Source organism: Peromyscus californicus, unplaced genomic scaffold (assembly GCF_007827085.1).
Source record: "Peromyscus californicus insignis strain IS unplaced genomic scaffold, ASM782708v3 Scaffold_3__1_contigs__length_106647218, whole genome shotgun sequence".
Lineage (NCBI taxonomy): Eukaryota > Metazoa > Chordata > Mammalia > Rodentia > Cricetidae > Peromyscus > Peromyscus californicus.
In genome coordinates this window covers 60,480,365-60,500,428 of record NW_026294551.1, presented here as the reverse complement: position 1 = coordinate 60,500,428, position 20,064 = coordinate 60,480,365, and the positions used below count along the sequence as shown (strand labels likewise).

General features: G+C 46.3%; 1 protein-coding gene and 1 long non-coding RNA gene across 2 annotated transcripts; one reads left to right on the top strand and one right to left on the bottom strand.

The window, feature by feature from the left end:
- Positions 1 to 332: 332 nt before the first annotated feature.
- Cenpv (centromere protein V) lies at positions 333 to 19,653 on the bottom strand. The gene is made up of 5 exons (XM_052757143.1): positions 18,772 to 19,653; positions 16,231 to 16,329; positions 13,625 to 13,694; positions 2,815 to 2,929; positions 333 to 703 (listed from the first exon to the last, which is right to left on the bottom strand). The coding sequence occupies exons 1-5, from the start codon at positions 19,116 to 19,118 to the stop codon at positions 579 to 581; spliced, it is 756 nt and encodes a 251-aa protein (XP_052613103.1). The 5' UTR covers positions 19,119 to 19,653; the 3' UTR covers positions 333 to 578.
- On the top strand, positions 2,936 to 8,678 carry LOC128121983 (uncharacterized). The gene is made up of 2 exons (XR_008222303.1): positions 2,936 to 7,130; positions 7,287 to 8,678. It is a non-coding gene; the product is annotated as an uncharacterized LOC128121983 (long non-coding RNA).
- Positions 19,654 to 20,064: the final 411 nt, after the last annotated feature.

Genomic DNA, 20,064 nt, shown 5'->3' with positions numbered 1-20,064 from the left:
GACCACCACCACCCACGGAGCGCCCACCGTGACGAAAATTAACGAATACACGAATAAGAAAGAAACTAAAAGTTCAAGCCCAGAGTGACTCCTGCCACAGTCTCCTCAGGTCTTCCTGGACTAGCCGTGTGCCCTGTGAGCACCTGGGGTCCACATCTTCACAACTCACGGACTTCGGTCGTTCAGTCTTCCAATCGTACTTGCTGGTCCCGTCTTATCTCTTCTCAGTTTGGCTGCAGGTGTCTTATCGGTGCCGACTACTTTAATCTGCTGCTAAGTGACAGGCCTCAGAGGCAAAAGTCAAAGGTCAAAGGAATGAGGGACCACAGTAATAGCGTTTAATGTCAGAAATGTTTATTTTCTAAAAGATCACACAAAAGTTGGTGAAGGGAGAAGGTCAACTGTCTTACATGAAATCCGGGCTAAGGGCAGAGCTGCCGAAAGAAATGGTGGCTGGAGCGAACCGCAGGGACACTGGGAGTGGAGAGGGCGGCCCAGGTCTGCACAGCGACACACACCCACGCAACCCACAGGGCTGCTGCCCTGCTCACTCCGTCTCTGGAAGGAGGAGCAGGAGCTCACTCTTTAGACATGTTCTTGATGGTCTTGTGCTCCTTCATGGCTCTCTCCCAGTCACTGCCATTGAATTCCTCAGTGACCACACTCCGAACAGTGCCTTCATCCAGGCAGTGGGGGGCGATTCCTAGGGGCAAGTGGAACAGAGAGAGGGGTTCCAAGTGTGGGTAAGACCAGAGACTGAGACAAGCCTCACCTGCGGGCACCTTTATCCCGCATGTGAGCTATCTGAGTGGTGTGTTCTAGCTTGCCACCTCCACTTTTGAGGCTGTGTGGCCAGCTGATGTACTAAGAACGTTCTAGCTCGGCCTATGTCTTCAGCATTCTGGCTTATGGTCCTTACCTGCCACGTGAAGGCCAGATACCCTGAATGAGGGTCAGCCAATGCTGGGCAGCATTCAAAGCCTGAGGCCTGGGACACAGCTCAGTGGTAGAACACTTGCCTAGTGAATATATAAGGCCCTATGGTCAATCCCCAGTACAGGGAGTGGGGGTGGGCTGAATGTGGAAAGGATTAGAAAGGTTCAGGCCTGGCCCAATTCTCAGGCCTTTCCTGGGTTTAGATAGATACAGAATTAAATACTTCTCAATTTACACAGGACTTTGTAACTATTAAAACACTTTCCTGAGCAGGCATAGTGGCACATGCCTTAATCTTATCAATCAGGTAGCAGAAGCAAGAAGCCTGTCAGGAGGCTAGCCTGGACTACACACAGGAAGACAGGATCTCAAAACCAAACCCACACAAAGCAATCCACAAACAACAACAACAAAAACCCCCTTCCTGTTTCAAGGTAACCAGGATCTGTCAAACCAGGGAGCAGCAGCAGCTGCTTCTGAAGACTTGGGGTAGAGAGACTGGCATGCTGTCCTGCCTTCTCCTCCATGTGCCAGGAGACAGGCACAGGCATAGCACAGCTGCGTCCGCAGCTCCAGCAGCTACTTACTACCCAGGGACATGTCAGCCTCATTTCACTCTGTCTAAGGGCCGGTTGTATCCAGCCCACCCCCAGATCAAGCAGGGCCTGAAAAGGGCTCTGGAGGCCCCTCTTGCTTCTTTTTTGAAGTATATATTTAGTTTCTGTGTACAGTGTATTATATCTGTGGACCACGTGTGTGCAAGCCTGGTGCCGTGCAGAAGAACAGAGGGCACTGGACCCGAGATTACAGACAGTTAGCAGCCATCTTCTGATGCTGGAAACCAAACGCAGGTCCTCTGCAAGATCAGCCAGTGATCTTAACCACTGAGCTGACTCTCCAGCTCCCCCATCTTTTGAGACAGGATGTCTAGCCTAGACTTACCACGAACTAGCTATATAGCTGAAAATGATCTTGAACTTTCGATAACTCTGTCTTCATCTTTCGAGTGCTGGGAGTACAGGTGTACACCACCACACCTGGATTTCTTACTTCTTTGTTTGTTTGGTTTTGAGTTTTTGAGACAGGGTTTCTCTGTGTAGCCCTGGCTGTCCTGGAACTCACTTTGTAGACCAGGCTGGCCTCGAACTCACAGATATCGATCCACCTGCCTCTGCCTCCCAAGTGCTGGGATCAAAGGTATGCACCACTACACCTGGCCCTTTTTTCTTTTTTGAACAAACCAAATTAAATTTTTTTTATCTATCTAGTTAGGGACAAGGTGAAGATCCTGCATGCCAGGCAAGTGCTCACTACCACCGAGCTACAGCTATAGCCCTGAATTTTGTTTTCAAATAACATCAGCAAGAGCCATCATCCTGGGTCTTCTCTCCCTTTACACGTCATTACTCCAGTGGCCTCCCCTGAACCTAAGGCCCATTTCCCACCCACCTTTTTTATTATTTATGTATTTAATGTGTATAGGTGTTTAGCCTGCATACACCACATGCATACAGTGCCCATAGAGACCAGAGGAAGATGCCAGATCCCCAAGACTGGAGTTACAAATAGATTGAGAATAGGAATCGAACCCTGGTCCTCTGGAAGAGCAGCCAGTATTCTTAACCACTGAGCCTCCCCCCACCTATCTTCTCTCTACCTTGTATGGTCTCCCCACAGCCCTCCAGTACCAGGGAATAAGAACCACCTACAGATGGACTCTGAAACACTTGACTGGATGCCCAGACACTTGACCAGAACCCACTAGAGGAACCCTGTTCTTCTGACACATGCCAGGGCCCACCTGTCCAACCAGCACTCAAACCCCCAAGCACCCCGGCTCCTCAGGGTCCCAAGCCCACAGACACTTCCTTCACTCACCAAAGCCTCCAGGGTTGGAACGCGGAGTGTAGAAGCTCTGGACACCACATCTCTTACAGAAGGTGTGCTGGGCTTTGTGCGTGTTGAACGTGTATGTGGTTATGCTCTCAGCGCCCTGGAGAACAGACACAAATGGACAAGGAGATCATTTAATGTTACTAAAAGTAAATCTTTTGAAAGGATTAGTGGCGATGCCCTTTTGTAGAGTTCTCTGGGTTATGGAGATGGCTCCCATTTCCTAGAAAAGCTTTAAAGCTTCTTGACAACAGGGACCCGTCTGGACTCCCCAGACACAATTCACTCTGGAGCCCGACCGTCTACAGATCCTCCTATGCCAACTGTACATGAACAACCCAACCTCGAGTTGATGTACACCAAAACAGAATACCCTCTAAGAGTCTGAGGGAACAGCTGCCTGCTTCCCAGTGCCGCTCACCTGAGGGACTGGCTCTCCATGTCTCCAAAAAGCATTGCTCAAGATCTTAAGGACACTACTGACTATACTTCAATTATTTATATAGGAAAAACTAGGAAAAAACTCTTTGCCACACGTCATAAACAAAGGGTTAGTTTTCTTTTTTCTTTTCTTTTTTGTTTTGTTTTGTTTTGGTTTTGGTTTTTTTGTTTTTCAGACAGGTTTCACTGTGTTATAGCTCTGGCTGTCCTGGAACTCACTCTGTAGACCAGGCTAGTCTCGAACTCATAGAGCGCTACCTGCCTCTGTTTCCCAAGAGCTGGGATTAAAAGCATGTGCCACCACCAACACCTGGCTAAAGGTTAGTTTTCTTAATGGATGATATGAATGAAAAATGGGCTAAGAATTTGAATAGGCAGTTGAGAGAAAAAAAGAACATATGAAATGATGCTTACATTGATGACCTACAACAAGATACTTCCCAGTACCTGGTGAGAAAGATTAAAAAATCACAAATGTGAGGCCGGAGAGATGGCTCAGCAGTTAGAGCATATAGTGCTTTTGCAGAGGACCTGAGAATTCTGTTGCCAGTGCCAATATCAGGTGGCTCAAAACTGCCTATAACTCCTGCTCCATAGAGAGCCAGTGCTTTTACCCTCCACAGGCACCTGCATTCATGTGCACATGCACACATACACAGATATATGCACATATACATAACTAAAACTCACTGACCTAACAACCTCTTCCGGCCTCCATGGGCACTGGCATGTACATGTGCCTACTAACAATGCAGACATACACAAACACATGAAAATATAAATAAATCTTTGTTTTTAAAATCACAATGGTAGAGGCTAGAGGGATGGCTCAGCATTTGGGAGTACTGGCTGCTCTTCCAGAGGACCCAGCACCCATATGGCAGCTCATGGCTGTCTGTGGCTCCAGTTCCAGGGGATCTGACACCCTCACAGATATATATGCAGGCAAAACACCAATGCAATGAAATGAAAATAAATAAAGCATTTTAAAAAAAAATCACAATGGGCCAGGTGGTAGTGGCACACGCCTTTAATCCCATCAGGCAGATCTCTGTGAGTTCGAGTTCCAGGACAGGCTACAAAGCTACAGAGAAACCCTGTCTCGAAAAAAAAAAAAAAAAGCTGGGGGGGGGGGGGGCGCGTGGCAGCAGTTAAGAGCACTGTCAGCTCTTCCAGAGATCTGAGTTCAATTCCCAGCAACCACATGGTGGCTCACAACCATCTATAATGGGATCTGATGCCCTTTTCTGGCATGCAGGTGCACATGCAGAGAGAGCACCATAAACATAAAACTAACTAAATTAATTAATTAATTAAATTAAAACAAATCCCAATGGTGGTTAACATGGCGTTGAAAAGGAGACACAGAAATAGATATTCTGCCAGTGATGGTGACACGTGCCTGTAATCCTAGCACTTGGGAGGTGGAATCCTGGCATCTAGACAGAAGGATCAGAGATTCAACATCACCCCAAACTAGCTCAAGGCCAGCTGGGGCTGCATGAGATCATGTCTCAAAAAAAAAAAATCATAACCATGAGGGGCTAGCTGGAGAAATGGGTTGACAGTTAAGAGCACTTCTTGCTCTTTCAGAGGACTGAAGTTTGGGTTTCAGCACCCATGGGCAGCTCATAACCACCTGAAAGTCCGGCTCCAGGGCATCTGAGAAATTCTTCTAGCCTCCACAGGCACTGGCATGCCCATGTGCCTACTAATAATGGAGACACACATACATACACATAAAGAAACATAAAATAAAGAGTGCTTGCAAATACTAAGCAGCACTAACCATCTCCAAGTTTCCAAAGTGAAAAACACAAGATGTAAAACATGGGTTGTAGGTATGGCACATGGTGGAGCCCATGTGGGCATGTTAGTACACACTAGGCCCTGGATTCAACCAGCATGACAAAGATGGGGGGTTAACTGTTTACTAGAAATTTTTGAAAATATATATCCTTGTATGTTTTCCATGCATATTAATTGTTCAAGAGGGTCTAAAAACAGTTGTCCTCAAAGAGCAGGAACTTGGTGGCTGAAGAGTAGGGGGTTATTGAGCTGAAGAGACGGCTCAGGGGCTGAGAGAGCTTGAGCTTGCTGCCCAATCATGAGGGCAGAATTCATATCCTAGCACACACACTGGACACCTTACAGTGTCCTATAACTCCCACTCTAAGGGATCCAATGTTTCTCTCTGTGGGCTTCTGCATATGTGCACAGTCATGTAGACACATAAATGCAGATACACACAAACTCACACATACATTAAAAAATAAATTTTACATTTTTTTTTTGAGCTGGGTAGTGTTGGTACACACCTTTGATCCCAGCACTTGAGAGGCAGAGGCAGGTGGATCCCTGAGAGTTTGAGATCAGCCTGGTCTACAGAGGGAGTTCCAGGACAGCCAAGACTACACAGAGAAACCCTGTCTTGAAAAACAAAACAAAACAAAGTTTTAAACATTTATTTATTTCTATCTTATGTGCATTGGTGTTTTGCCTGCGTGTATGTCTGTGTGAGGATGTCAGATCCTGAGGGTGTCAGACTTACAGACATTTGTGAGTTGCCACGTGGGTGCTGGGAATAAATTGAACCTTGGTCCTCTGGAAAGCAGTCAGTGCTCTTAACTGCTGAGCCATCTCTCCAGTCCCATACATTTTTTTTTAAAAAAATGTAAAGATTTATCTATTGTATTTCACATATATGAGTGTTTCGACTGCATATATATATATACACACCTAGTGTGTGCCTGGTTCCATGAAGGTAAGAAGAGGGCATCAGACCCTGGGGACTGGAGTTATAGATGGCTGTGAATCAGTATGTGGGTGCCAGGAATTGAATCCAGCTTCTCTGAAAGAGTAACAAGTGCTCTTAACCTCTGAGCTCTCTCCAAGCCCCTGAAAATGTTTTATTGTTTTATTTTAATTATGTGTATGTGTTTGTTGGTACTCATGGGACTCAAACTCAGGTCCTCTGCAAAAGCAGTACAGGCTCTTAACCACTGAGTTAATTCCAGCCTCGATCTAAAAATGTTTTAAACAGTGGTGGCTGCGACTTCTTATTAGTATACATTTCACATTTCTCCCATACTTCCTCACGGGCCACTGATTGCCATCTACCACGAGCTTCCTAAGGTTTTTGTTTGTTTGTTTTAATTGGAGCTACATGTGCACATAGAGGACTTCCTGGAAAATAGCTCCAAGCTTCTTACCCACAGCCTGGCACATCAGAACCACCAGGCTCAGCAAGACCCTCGACACCTTACCTGACCTCATCTATCACCACAAGTCACCCAGTGATACCCAGATCCTTCTCATCTATGCACCCACCCACTGGATCCCATGTGCCCTGCCTGTCATCATTGAAATCTGCCACATGGAACCCGGTATAGTCGTGCATGCCGTTAGTCCCAGCACTTGGGAGGCAGAGGCAGGCATGAGGCCAGCCTGGTTTACAGGGAGTTCCAGGACAGCCATAGCTACATTGTGAGGCTCTTGTTTTTTGTTTTGTTTTATTATTTTTTTAAATTTATTTATTTATCTTTATTTCACATACATTGGTGTTTTAGCCATGGGTGATAGGTCCCAGGAATTGGAGTTACAGACAGTTGTGAGCTGCCATGTGGGTGCTGGGAATTGAACCAGGGTCCTCTGGAAGAGAAGTCCGTGCTCTTAACCACTGAGCCATCTCTCCAGCCTCCGAGACTCTTGTTTAGGAAAAAAAAATTCCATATGGATCATTCCTTGACTCCTTAACACCAATGACAAATCCAATGACTGTGTCACTTTCTTTCTTTCCTTTTTAAAGCAGGTCTAGAATTGAACCTTGAGCATCATGCACGTGAGGCAAGCACTCACTGGTGAGCTACAGCCCCAAATGGCCACCTTTTCGATAAATTTTATTTACCATCACTTTGTGAGTATGTACGATTGTGGTAGTGGGGGAACATGCATGCCATGGCCCATGTGTAGTCCAAAGACAACTTCAGTGGTCCTTTATCTCCTTTCATTTTCAGATGGGCTTCTGGAATCAGACTCAGGTCACCAAGCCTGGACCACTGAATCCTTCTGAACATGGCTCTCTACAGCATTCCATTGTAAAGCATTTGCCACTGAACACACCGCATTCTGTGTTTATTTCCTCTACGACCTACTTCCTCTTCTGTTCATGTACTGAAAATATTCACAGGCCTGAACTGTCCTCAGCCTTCTCTTTGCCCTGGATACCTTTACACAGCTGACCTCCGATGCTGCAGAGGCCTAAAGACAAATGTGCCAGAACTCCCAGGTCCCTGGCCCCATCTCTGCCGTATCCAGACTTGTAGATCCAGCTCCCAACTAGCCAACAGGAAGACTGAGCAAATCGAGGGAGGATGTGTGCCCTAGAGCACCAGGAAGGACATGTAGAAGCCTTGTAAAGAAGTGTGCCACAGAGCACCAGGAAGTGTGTGGAGAGGCCCAGGGAAGAAGTGTGCCACAGAGCACCAGGAAAGATGTGGACGAGACTATGGAGGAAGAAAACAGAGGACCAATTCCCCACCCAGGCTGCATCTACTGGCATCTTCAAGAGCTGCCTGTTGCAGGGTCTTAGGAACAAGGTTGAGGACAGACTGCATGTTAGTGCACTTCTGCCCTACAGGTCAGATGAAGGGTCCCTGTGTTCTTTACCCACAGACACCCATACCACACCTTCTGTGATGAGGACAGAGGTACAGACAAAGGTATAGGGACAAAGACAGAGACAAAGAAAAGGACACAAAGTAGATGTCTATCTGTTCTCTCACTGCCTTATTTATGGTTCTACTGCTGTGAGGAGACATCATGACCAAGGCAGCTTATTAAAGGAAGCATTGAATGGAGGGCTTTCAGGAGCTTCAGTGGGTGAGTCCTCGCTCTTCATGGTGAGGAGCTTGTGGGCAGGCAGGCATGGTGCTGGGACAATAACTGAGAGCTTACATCTGACCCACAATCAGCTAACAGAGAGCGAGAGACTGGACCTGGTGTGGGCTTTGAAACCTCAAAGTTCACCCCCAGTGACATACCTCTTCCAACAAGGCCTGTGTTGGAAATGTTTATACCAACTTGACACAAGCTAGGGTCATCGGAGAGGAGGGAACCTCAATTGAGAAAAAGCCTCCATAAGATCACTGTAGACAAGCCAGGAGGGCATTTTCTTAATTAGTGATTGATAGGTGAGGGCCAAGCCCATTGTGGGTGGGGCCACTCCTGGGCTGTTTTATAAGAAAGCAGGCTGAGCACGCCATGGGGAGCAAGCCAGTAAGCAGCACCCTTCATGGCCTCTGCATCAGCTCCTGTCTCCAGGTTCCTGCCCTGTTTAAGTTCCTGTTCCTGTTCAATGATGAGCAGTGATGTGGAAATGTAAGCCAAATAAACCCTTTCCTCCCCAAGGTGCTTTGGTCATGGTGTTTCACCACAGCAATAGCAACCCTGAAACAAGGCCATACCTTCTAATCTTTCTTAGACAGTCTACCAATTAGGAACTATGCATTCAAATACATGAGCTGATGAAGGCCATTCTCATTCAAACCCTGCTCCAGATAATCAAGAATCTGAGGAGGGACTACTTACCACCATAGATAGACCCCCCCAAGGAAGAGGGAAGGAGGAAAGATGGGAAGAAAGGAACCCTGGCCTCCCACATTGGAGATTAAATCGCACAGACTTGGTAGGCTGGAGAGACTGCTTAGCAATTAAGAGCACTTAATGCTCCTGCAGAGGACCTGAGTTCAATTCCCAGCACCCATAAGGTGGCTCACAACTATCAACTTCAGCTCCAGGGGATTCAATAGGCACACATGTGGTGCATATACATGCTGGCAGACAAAACATCCAGACACATAAAAATAATTTTTTTGAGACAAGGTCTCTCTCTACAAGCTTGGCTGTCCTGGAGCTTCCTATGTAGACCAAGGCAGCCTCAAACTCACAGAGATCCTCCTGTCTCTGCCTCCTGAATGCTGAGTTTAAAGATGTGCACCATCACACCTGGCCATAAATCTTAAGAAAAAACCCATTGACTTGAAAAGACTAAGACCACAAAGCTACACAGAGAAACCCTGTCTCAAAAAACAAAAACAAAAAAGAAAAGAAAAGACTAAGACGTACATGGCCACCTACTCAGTCTTTCCTCCTAGAAGCCTACTGAGAGCCCACTTGCACTAAACCCTACCAAGCCAGGAACTGGCTCAGCATGGCAACAGGTAGGACCGGCCTTGGGCACAACCTGCAGTCTCATAGTAAAGGAGAGGAATGTCTACCAAATTTTTGCACAGGCTCACAGTCTGTGGGACTGCAAGGAGAAGGGGAGGAAAGGAAGACAGAATCAAAGCCCAGCCCACCCCACACTATCTAGAATCTGCTAAAAAGACATCTTGAGAATCTCTGCTCCAGCCTCACCCTCCCATTCCAGACCCCACCCCTCAGAAAGCCCAAGGGTCGGCTCCTCCCCCAGAGATGCTCAGAACCACACCTACAGGGTATTTTTTTTTTTTTTTTTTTTTTTTTTTTTTTTTTTTTTTTTGGTTTTTCAAGACAGGGTTTCTCTGTGTAGCTTTGCGCCTTTCCTGGAACTCGCTTTGGAGACCAGGCTGGCCTCGAACTCACAGAGATCCGCCTGGCTCTGCCTCCCGAGTGCTGGGATTAAAGGTGTGCGCCACCACCGCCGCCCGGCCCTACAGGGTATTTAAGACACGTCTCCAACCTGCCATGGGATTTCTCTCCTGCTTTCTTCCCCCCCAAGAAACACCCAGTCGTGCATTGCTCAGATTTAAACCTGGACTTTTAATTTGGCCTGATCTGATCTATTGCATTGGTGGAGAAACACAATATCAGGGTACAGAAACCTTTCAATCTTACAAAATTTGTATTCTCCTTCCCAGAGATTTTGTTTCTTTTTTTTTTTTTAAAGATTTATTCATTTATTACGTATACAGTGCTCTATCTGCATGTATACCTGCAGACCAGAAAAGGGTGCCAGATCTCATTACAGGTGGTTGTGAGCCACCATGTGGTTGCTGGGAATTGAACTCAGGACCTCTGGAAGAACAAGTAGTGCTCTTAACCGCTGAGCCATCCCTCCAGCCCGAGATTTTGTTTCTAAGAGAACTAATTCTAAAGAAAAATTGCCAAAGATTTATACACAGGGAAATTTATCACAATGTTGTTTATAATTCAAGGAGTGAAATGGTGGTTGGAGAGATGACTTAAAAGTTAAGAGAATGTTGGGAGACGGTGGCACATGCCTTTAATCCCAGCACTGTGGAGGCAGAGGCAGGTGGATCTCTGTGAGTTCCAGGCTAGCCTAGTCTACAGAGAGAGTTCTAGGACAGGCTCCACAGCTACACAGAGAAACCCTGTCTTGAAAAACCAAACAAACAAAACAGTTAAAAGCACTGGCTGCTCTTGCAGAGGACCCAGGTTTGATTTCCAGCACTCACATAGTGGCTCACAACCCTCTGTAACTCCAGTTCTGAGGATCTGCCACCCTCGTCTGGTCTCCGAGGACACTGCATTCATGCGGTGCACAGATGTACATGCAGGCGAAACCCACACACATAAAATAATACAGTTTTTAAATAGACTCAAGCCAGGAATGCACCACTGCAAATTCAAGAGTGATGGGATAAGTCAGCCAAGAAACTGGCTGGGGAGGGAGGGAGATGGTCTGTACAAGTCCACAGTGACAAAATGAAACTTAAAAATAGCTGGGGATGTAGCTCAGTGGTACGGGACTGGCCTTGGCTCAACTCTCACACTGAATAAAAAGGAAAGAAAAATCTGTGGGTTTTTTTTCCACTAGGAAATGATAAAGTAGTTTATAGACAGAACAGGGTTTGTTTGTTTGTTTGTTTGTTTGTTTTTGTCTTTTGAGACAGGGTTTCTCTGTGTAGCCCAAGCTGTCCTAGAACTCACTCTGGAGACCAGGCTAGCCACAAACTCACAGAGATCTGCCTACCTCTGCCTCCCAAGAGCTAGGATTAAAGGTGTGAGCCACCACACCTGGACAGAACAGTTATACACTCCCCCACAACACCTTTTATTTACTTATTTTTTTTGAGACAGGATATAGCTAACGTTGCTCAAGTTGGCCCCACCCACAAAGGACTGGGTCCTCTAGATCAATCACTAATTAAGAAAATGCCCTACAGGTCTGCCTACAGCCCAGTCTTACTGAGACATTTTCTCAATTGAGGGTCCCTTCTCTCCAGTAACTCTAGCTTGTATGCAGCTAACATAAGCCTAGCCAGCACATTGGCTTATATAATATTTTGATAAAAACTATGACAATCCTGGTAGTATGCACTTGTAGTTGTAGGTACTTAGGAGACTGAAGCAGGAGGGTCTCTTAAGGCTAGAAGCCCAGGAGGCAGTCTGGGCCACAGAGCAGGATCCCATACTTAAAATAAATAAATAATAAAGGTGAGATGACCCCGTGGGTAAGGGTTTCCATGCAAACCTGGTGACCTGAGGACTTACATGGTAGGAGGAGAAAACTTAGTCTTGTATGTTGTCCTCTGACCTCCACGGGGACACTATGGCATGTGTGCCTACAGACATACATATAGCATTAAATAAAATAAAACTCAGAGCCAGAGAGCGAACGAGCTCAGCTGCTGTCTTCACAGAGGACCTGAGTTCAGTTCCCTGCACCACAAGGAGGCTTACCGCCATCCTTAACTCCAATTTCAGGGCATCTTATGCCCTCTTCTGGCCTCCACAGGCACCAGACACTTATAAGGTATACATATATACATGCAGGCAAAATATTCATACATATAAAATAATAAAAATTTTAAAACTGGACTCAAGTCAGGAATTCACTACTAAAATATAATTTAAAAGCAACTATATACATATATTTTGTTTGTTGAGACTCACTATGTAGCTCTGGCTGTCCTGGAACTCACTTTGTAGACCAGCCTGGCTTCAAACTCACAGAGATCCATCTGTCTCTGCCTCCTGAGTGCTGGGATTAAAAGTGTGCACCACCCGCTGTAACAACCTATTTAGATGTATTTATCTCTATAATATCATCAAGTACAAATGGCCAGGAATACAGATCAGTCAGGAGAGTGTTTGCCTAGGATGCACAAAGCCAGGTTCAAACCCTAGCAGTGTATAAGCTGGGCAAGATGGCTGGGCATGGTGGCTGGGCATGGTGGCACACACCTGTAATTCCAGTGCTCAGATAAGAACAAGAGGATCAGGAGTTCAAGGGCAGCCTAGGATACATGAGACCCAATCACAGAGAGCGATCGAGAGAGAGAGAGAGAGAGAGAGAGAGAGAGAGAGAGAGAGAGAGAGAGAGAGAATAATGTATAAAGATGTGTGTCAAAAAATAGTAGTGATTACTTTTGAATGATTTTATTTTTCTTATAATTTTTCAAAAGCAATACAGGTTATTCAGATAATTTTTCAGTTTTCAAAATGATTTTTTTTTTCCTGGAGCTGAGGACCGAACTCAGGGCCTTGCACTTGCTAGGCAAGCGCTCTACCATTGAGCTAAATCCCCAGCCCTCAAAAATGATTTTAATTGATTTTCTGAATTTGAAAATATTTCTACAATAATATCAAATCTGCTTTCCAAAACAAAGGGAAGACAGGCATAGTGGTACATGCCCAGGACCCCAGCCCTCAGGAGGCAGAAACACGAGGATCAGGAGTTCAAGGCCAGCCTGGCTGTCTCAAAACAAACAATTTATCAACTCAAAAAGTAAATAACTGGGGACTAGTGAGAAGGCTCAACAGGTAAAAGGTCTTACCACAGAAGCCTGGCGACTTGAGTGTGACCCTAGAAACCCTGTAAAGCTGGAAGGAGAAAGCCAGTTCCACAGAGCTCTCTTTTGGCCTCCGCATGTGTGCTGTGCCATGTGCCTACCCCACGAACAAATAAAAGATTTAAAGGAAAAATAACTAAGCCAGTTAAAGTACACCTGGGGGCTAGGGACAGAGCTCAGTGGCAAAGCATTTGCCTACCATAATCGAGGCCCTGAGTTCAATCCCCAGTACCTACCAAAAAAAAAAAAAAGAAAGAAAGAAAGAAAGACAGACATGAACCTGAATGGAAAGTAATCAGAAACTAGGAATAATGGTACACCTCTGTGATCCCAGGACTCAGGAGGCTTAGGTAAGAGGATCTTTAAGTTTGAAGCTGGCCTAGGCTACACAGTGAGACTCCACCTAAGGAAAAAAAGGATCTCAAAGCCCTTAAAAGGTCCTACTAAGTTCTCTGCCCCTCACGCTGTACAGCAAGCCAGCTAAAAAGATGGGGTAGGGGATCCTGGGTCCTTACACATGGGCTCTACCCGCTCTGACCCTGCTTGCAAGTACTAACCTTCAGGAGTTTGAAGCGAGAAGCTGGAACAATGAAGTGTCTATTCTGCTTCTTCTTGCAAATGCTACAGCTACAGAAAGAGCAAAGGCCAGATTATGAGTTACCATCTGCATTGTCCATATGCCCAAGCAGCCCAGCCCAATGCCTGCAGAACCAGCTGACCTCAAACGGGACACCCTTCTCAGCACCATCCAGGGAAGGGAAACTTAGGCAGCTGGACAGGCCACCTGGAGCCTCTGCTCTTCGTGGCCGTGAAGCCTGCTGGTGACAGAGCCAGCAGGGGAGACCACACGGCATTCAGCAATCCTGGACCTCATTTTCAGCTGCCCCCCCTCCCGGCCCTGAAGAGAAACAGTGGACTTAAAAGACACTCAGAAAATGAATTCAGACATTTCTATACGTTCATGCCTCTTTAGGTGGGCACACCAGAGCCAGGGAAAGAACCATAGGCTTCCCCGTCTCCACATAAGAAAACCAAGCTCTAATCGTTTTACCCAGAAATACCAAACTGGAAACTGACTCAAAAGCTGCTCTTTTCAACTCCCCATTTTTGTCTGTTTTTATTTCTCTACCCTAGGGATAGTGAACTCAGGTATCACACATACTAAGCAGGCATTCTACTACTAAAGCACACCTCAAGCCCTTCAATTCACGTTTTGTTTTGTTTTGTTTCTTTTTAAATTTAACTTTGGGGCTAGAGATGGCTCAGTGGTTAAGAGCACTGACTGTTCTTTCAGAGAACCCTGGTTCGATTCCCAGTATCCACCTGGTGGCTCACAGTTCTAGGGTATCAAACACTTCTTCTGACCCCTGGGGCATGTGGTGAACAGACATCCATGCAGATAAAACACCCACAAGCATAAAATAAGTATTTTTTTTTTTTTAGTTTTAACTTTATTTTATTCTATGAGACAGAGGGGTCATGTTAAAAATTTGTCTTTATTTTATTTTTTGAGACAGGGCCTCATGTATCCCCAGGCTGGCTTCAAACTTGCTAAAGAGTTGAAGATAGCTTACAGCTTCTTCGTTTGCTTGCTTACTTTTTATTCTGAGAGCAGAGTCTCATGGACACTAACACCAAGCAGCTGGGGACAATCTTTAACCTCTGATCCTCCTGTCTCTACCTCCCCCCAGGACAACAGACATGTGACATCATGCCTAGTTTATGCAGAAGTAGGGGTCAAATCCAGAGCTTTGCACATGCTGGACAAACACCCTACTAAATGGGCCGCATCCCCAGCCCTAGTTCACCTTTTAAAACACTCTGTCTTAGTATAGGATTCTCCAAGAAACTATGCCATAATGTTTCTTTCCAAATCTGGATTCTATTAGTGGCCTAGCCAGTTCTCCACTTTAGGAATTCCATAGTATTTATTATTCACATGAAATTCAGGTACCATTAGAGGTAAAGGACTGGACCCTCTTGAGTAATTAGGTACATGCCAACAGCTGGTCCAGAAGGCAGAACCTGTTGTTCTCACTCTATTATTATGCCAGGGAAGATGCTTAAGAAGCAGGCCTGCCACTGATCCTGATCCGGGTGGTATCATGGGCCTCATGCCAAGAACAGAGAGAGAGCCAGTTCATGAAAAGCTTCTGGCCGGGCGTTGGTGGCGCACGCCTTTAGTCCCAGCACTCACGAGGCAGAGCCAGGCGGATCTTTGTGAGTTCGAAGCCAGCCTGGTCTACAGAGCGAGATCCAGGACAGGAACCAAAACTACACAGAGAAACCCTGTCTCAAAAAACCAAAAAAAAAAAAAAAAAAAAGAAAGAAAGAAAAAAGAAAAGCTTCTAGGTGTACATATATACTCTCCACCCAATTACTTTCATCTAGCTTCACAGATAGACTCCTAAGAAGATTCTGCTCAAGATAGGATTCCCAGCATCCCAGCAAAGAATTAGGGCCAGCCTGATCCACTTCCTGCTAATCACCCCTAAATCAGTGGTATCAGCCCTGCTTTGTCACCTGAACTGTACTGTGGGGCTCTGTGGTACATATACACATAGGCACAGTCTCCCACACGTACAAACTATAGGTGTTACTCTGACTAACTCAGAATGTTTAGCCTTCCCCTACCTTAAAAAAAAAATCACACCAGGTGGTAGTGGCCTACACCTTTAATCCCAGCACTCAGGAGGCAGAGGCCGGTGGATCTCTGAGTTTGAGGCTAGCCTGGTCTACACAGTGAGTTCCAGGACAGCCAGGGCTACACATAGAAACCCTGTCTCCAAAAAAACAAAAAACTAACTAACTAACCAGACTAGTGAGCTGGGTTGGCAAATAAAGGTACCTACCACCAGCCTGATGGCTGGATGATCCCATGACCAAGGAGAGAACTGACACCCACAAGCTGTCCTCTGACCTCCACACATGCTAAAGGTATAACTTTTAACAACTTTTAAAACTGTCACTGAAAATTCCCAGTCAGACACACAAGCGGGAAAAGGAGAACAATGAACCTTTATGTGCCCAGTACCTGATATAACAGTTATCAGCTCGTGGCCAACACTGTTTCATCTATACCCGACTCCCCAGATGGGTCTGAAACACAGCCTTTTTGCTCCTCAAGTCTTCTAAGCCAATGTGGAAAGATAAAAATACTCACTTGCAGTCGAAGATGTGTAAGTCTGCTGAAGCCCAAACTTCAAAACGGACCGCTCCACAGTGGCAGCCTCCCGTGTGCTTCACCAGGCCCTGGTACTCACTAAACGGAATAAAAACTAGAGCATAAGAACTTCTAACAGGCAGGCAGGGGCCTTGTGGCATGGCTCCTGTCTTTTTGTGCTTGAAAGAAAGCCAGGCTGGGACAACCACCAGGTACATTTCATAAAAGAGGTTCAGTTATTTTCGCTGTGAACGGTCTTGAATTTTATAAGACTGCAAAATAAAACATTCCCAGAATTCAGTAAATATGAAGATAGAGGAGAAGCCTAGCTCTCCCCCACCCAAACATTTCTATTTACATGTCAACTGTTTAGTGAAAAAAAATATTTATAAGCTAAGTACCAAGAAGAGTCCTTACCAACCTTAAGCAGCCACCAAGCAAAGTGGCCAAATATTTCATTTTGGTTGTAATAAAGTCAGTAGAAGTGGCTATGAAAAAGCAAGACAGATTGCCCAGTTGGGTCTACTGACTCAGAAATGCTTTCTGGGGGGATAACAAAGGCTTTCATAACTCTGGGATAACAAAGGCTTTCATAACTCCGTTCACTCGCCTCTTGTACTTCTCAAGTACATGACTTTTTACACAACTCTATACAGTTGGAGCCAGCCCCTAACTCAATATTAAGACTCAATGAACATTATGAAGCTCCTTCCCCAAAAGACTAGACATTCTTGCCACTAATAAATGAGAGAACATTTCACATGAACAATGAAGGAAAAACCGCTCACAGCAGCCTTACTTTGCCATCTGATTAATGGCAAGACTAAATACTCTCCCAGGTCCCTCTAACAAGTTAACATCTCAATTTTTTCTTCCATAGACAATGTTTAGCGTAAACAAACAAACAAAAACCGCAAATGTTATTATATTTAGTAACAGAACGAGAAGCTCCTGTGATCATCCCACCAAGAGAGATTTCATATTTGCTATGCATTCCTCCAAACCTTTTTCTATGCAATATTTGAACAAAATCGTTAGTGTATATAACATATACTTTCTTGGCACAAAAAAGTTAGCTTAGAGGACATAAAAGTAACTGTAAGCAAGCTTAGCATGCTAATCTGCTGAGCAAAACATCTTTTCATGCCAATATTTTTACTATCTTTTCCTAGATCATTATCAGCTTGTTTTCGGGGGGGGGAAATATTAACTCAAATTTTTGCTTTGTGAGTCTAAGGATTGGGGCTTTTTTGTTCGTTTCGTTTTGAGACAGGGTGTCATGCAGCTTAGGCTGGCCTCAAATTAACTATGTAGACAAGGATGACCTTGAACTTCCAGATCTTCCTGCCTCCAGCTTCCAAGAACAGGGTTTACAGAAACGGACCACATTAACCCTAGCTTGTTTCTGTTTTCCTTTCTTTCTTTCTCTCTTTCTTCTGAGAAAGGGTGTTTCTGTAGCCCAGATTGGCCCTTAAGTCGTTGTACCCCTCCACCTCTGCCTCCTAAAAACTAGAATTATAGGCATATGCTACTGTGCCCAGCCCCATGGATCTTTTTAGAGTATCTCTTAGACCTCCCAGTAGCTAGTACACAACAGGTACTCAACAAATGTTATTTTTAATTTTTTAAGTTTTAATTGGTTTTTGTTTTAAGTTAATATTTTATAGTATTCAATTTATAGCCAAGGGGGATTAAAACTAAAAAGCAAAACACAGAGAAAACTAAATAAACAGTCCGTTTCTGAGAGGATGCACCAACACCAAGAGAACTTTTTCTGGAACAAAGACAAAAGAACATCTTGATGTTTATAAAAAAAAAAAAAGTAGCTCTGATTTTTAAGTAATTGTTCAGTTAATATCAGTTTTCTCTTTTATTGTTCTTTTTCAGTTCGTCTGGGAGTGAGAACCTGTATGACTAGGGCATTCGGTATTTCTCTGTAGCACAATGGTTAAATGAGGAGGGGGTTCACATCCCATTTGGTAAAGAGGAGACCGTTCTGGCCGGCGTAGTTACCAGCTTTTTTCCCAGTAAAGGACCCCTGAGATGCTCCCTGGGCCATCTAAGAAGCTGGAAGCACTTCAGGAGCACAGGATGGAGGAGAAGAAAGTAAAACCTGCCACCCGGGACCCCAGGTGAGAGCACAAAGCCTGGGCTTCCCATTCCCTCCCGCACGCGTCGGTCCAGGACAGCGCTTTGCGCGCGCTTCCCTCCGGGATCAATAACCCGCACCCTCCCTCCCGGGAACTGCCCGGAACAATTGGCCTTCGCTCCCTAAGGCCCCTAAATTCTCCACTTGGACTTTTCCTCCCGCCCACCCTCCGAAAGCACGTGCAAATACGGATAAAATGGTCTTGGTGGCAGGGAAACCGTGGGATGCTTGTCCTTTGCACCCGGAGAGGCCCTCCCGCGCATGCAGCCGGACACAGTCCTGAGCGGCCAGCCGGAGCAGCGGGCGCCTGGCCCCGGCTCCGCACTCAGCCTCGGGTCCCGCCGCCGGTGCGCACTTGGCAGGTGCTGGCCCGCCGCCCCCGCCACACTCACAAGGTGTCCAGCAGCAGCTTGGCGGCGCCCTCGAAGCTGAGCCGTTGCCGCTTCTGGAACGTCTCCCAGCGCTCCCGCTGCTCCCCCAGGTCGAGCGCAGACACCGAGGCGGCGGGGGTGTCCGCCGGCGGCGGCGGCTCCTCGGCGGCCGCCTCCTGGGCCCGCGGCGGCGGCTTGGGCCGCGGCTTTGCCGACGGCTGCGAACCGGCCGCCCCGCCCCCGCCCCCGGCCTTCGCCTTGCCCGCCGCGCGCCGCGCGCGGCTTTCGCCGCCGGCCAGGCCCCCGGAGGCACCGGAGCGCCGCTGCTCCCGCGGCTCGGTCGCCACCGCGCTCCGCGTCCGCCGCATGTCTCCCTCAGCCCGGCGCACAGGCCTCTCCGCTCTGCGCGTCCCCGCCGGCTGATGCGCGTCCCCGCCTGTGACAACCTGAAGGCCCCGGGGGTGGTGCGCAGCGCTCCGGGACACGCGAGCTCGGGACCCGGCTTCTGCGGCCTGCCGGCCACGGGAGACCCCGGGCCGTGTGGTCTAGTGCCGAGGAGGATCTAAGAGGACCGCGCCTCCACCTGCGTTTGCAGGTAATCGCGCCCGTTTGATCTGCGAAGGCGCTTTGCTCTCCACTGTCGCCAGGACCTTCAACCCTACATTCGGGACCTGGGGAAGGCCTAAGGTCAGGTCTCGATGCATGGCCACATCAGAGCTGACAAGCTTGGGCGACTTGGTCTCCAAGGTGGTGGTGACACTACCAACGTTGGAGAAGCCATGTGCCTAATATGAGCTAACGTATGTAAATGGTCTGGCACTTGCTAGTTGAAGCATAAATGACAGCTGGAATCGTTTGATTAATGGTCAACAGACATTTTGAGTTTTATTTTTTTATTTATTTATTTATTTTTTTTTTTTTTGCAGAACTGGGAATAGGTCCTATTGTGCAAACACTTTACACTGTGCCACATTCCCAGGCCCGGATTTTGTTTTCAATTTTAAGTAAATGAATAGATCCCAGGATTATATTGTGTTTGTATGCTTTTGCAGAATACGATACTGAAGTTTAAAGAAAAAAAATATCACAAGAACACCCCCGACCCCCGGCATCCCAGATAGTCTCCAAACCCTCTTAGTTGCTCTCACACTTTCAAACATTTACTTACTCATTTTCTTGCATTTTTCCTTTTCAACTTTGTTTTTGTTAATTCATACGTTTATTATAATGTATAATCCATTTATTTTCAGTCTTTGTGAGCCTGAAAATATTGATTATAGATTTTTCCCAAGTATAGCTTTATCTATTTATAAA

Excerpts from the sequence above, each read along its gene's own strand:
- Cenpv (XM_052757143.1), bottom strand. The coding sequence starts at position 19,118 with ATGCGGCGGACGCGGAGCGCGGTGGCGACCGAGCCGCGGGAGCAGCGG. Across the intron at positions 13,695-16,230 it reads TTACACATCTTCGACTGCAA|CTGTAGCATTTGCAAGAAGA; the intron begins GTGAGTATTTTT and ends CTCTTTCTGTAG. Across the intron at positions 704-2,814 it reads TTCCAACCCTGGAGGCTTTG|GAATCGCCCCCCACTGCCTG; the intron begins GTGAGTGAAGGA and ends ACTTGCCCCTAG.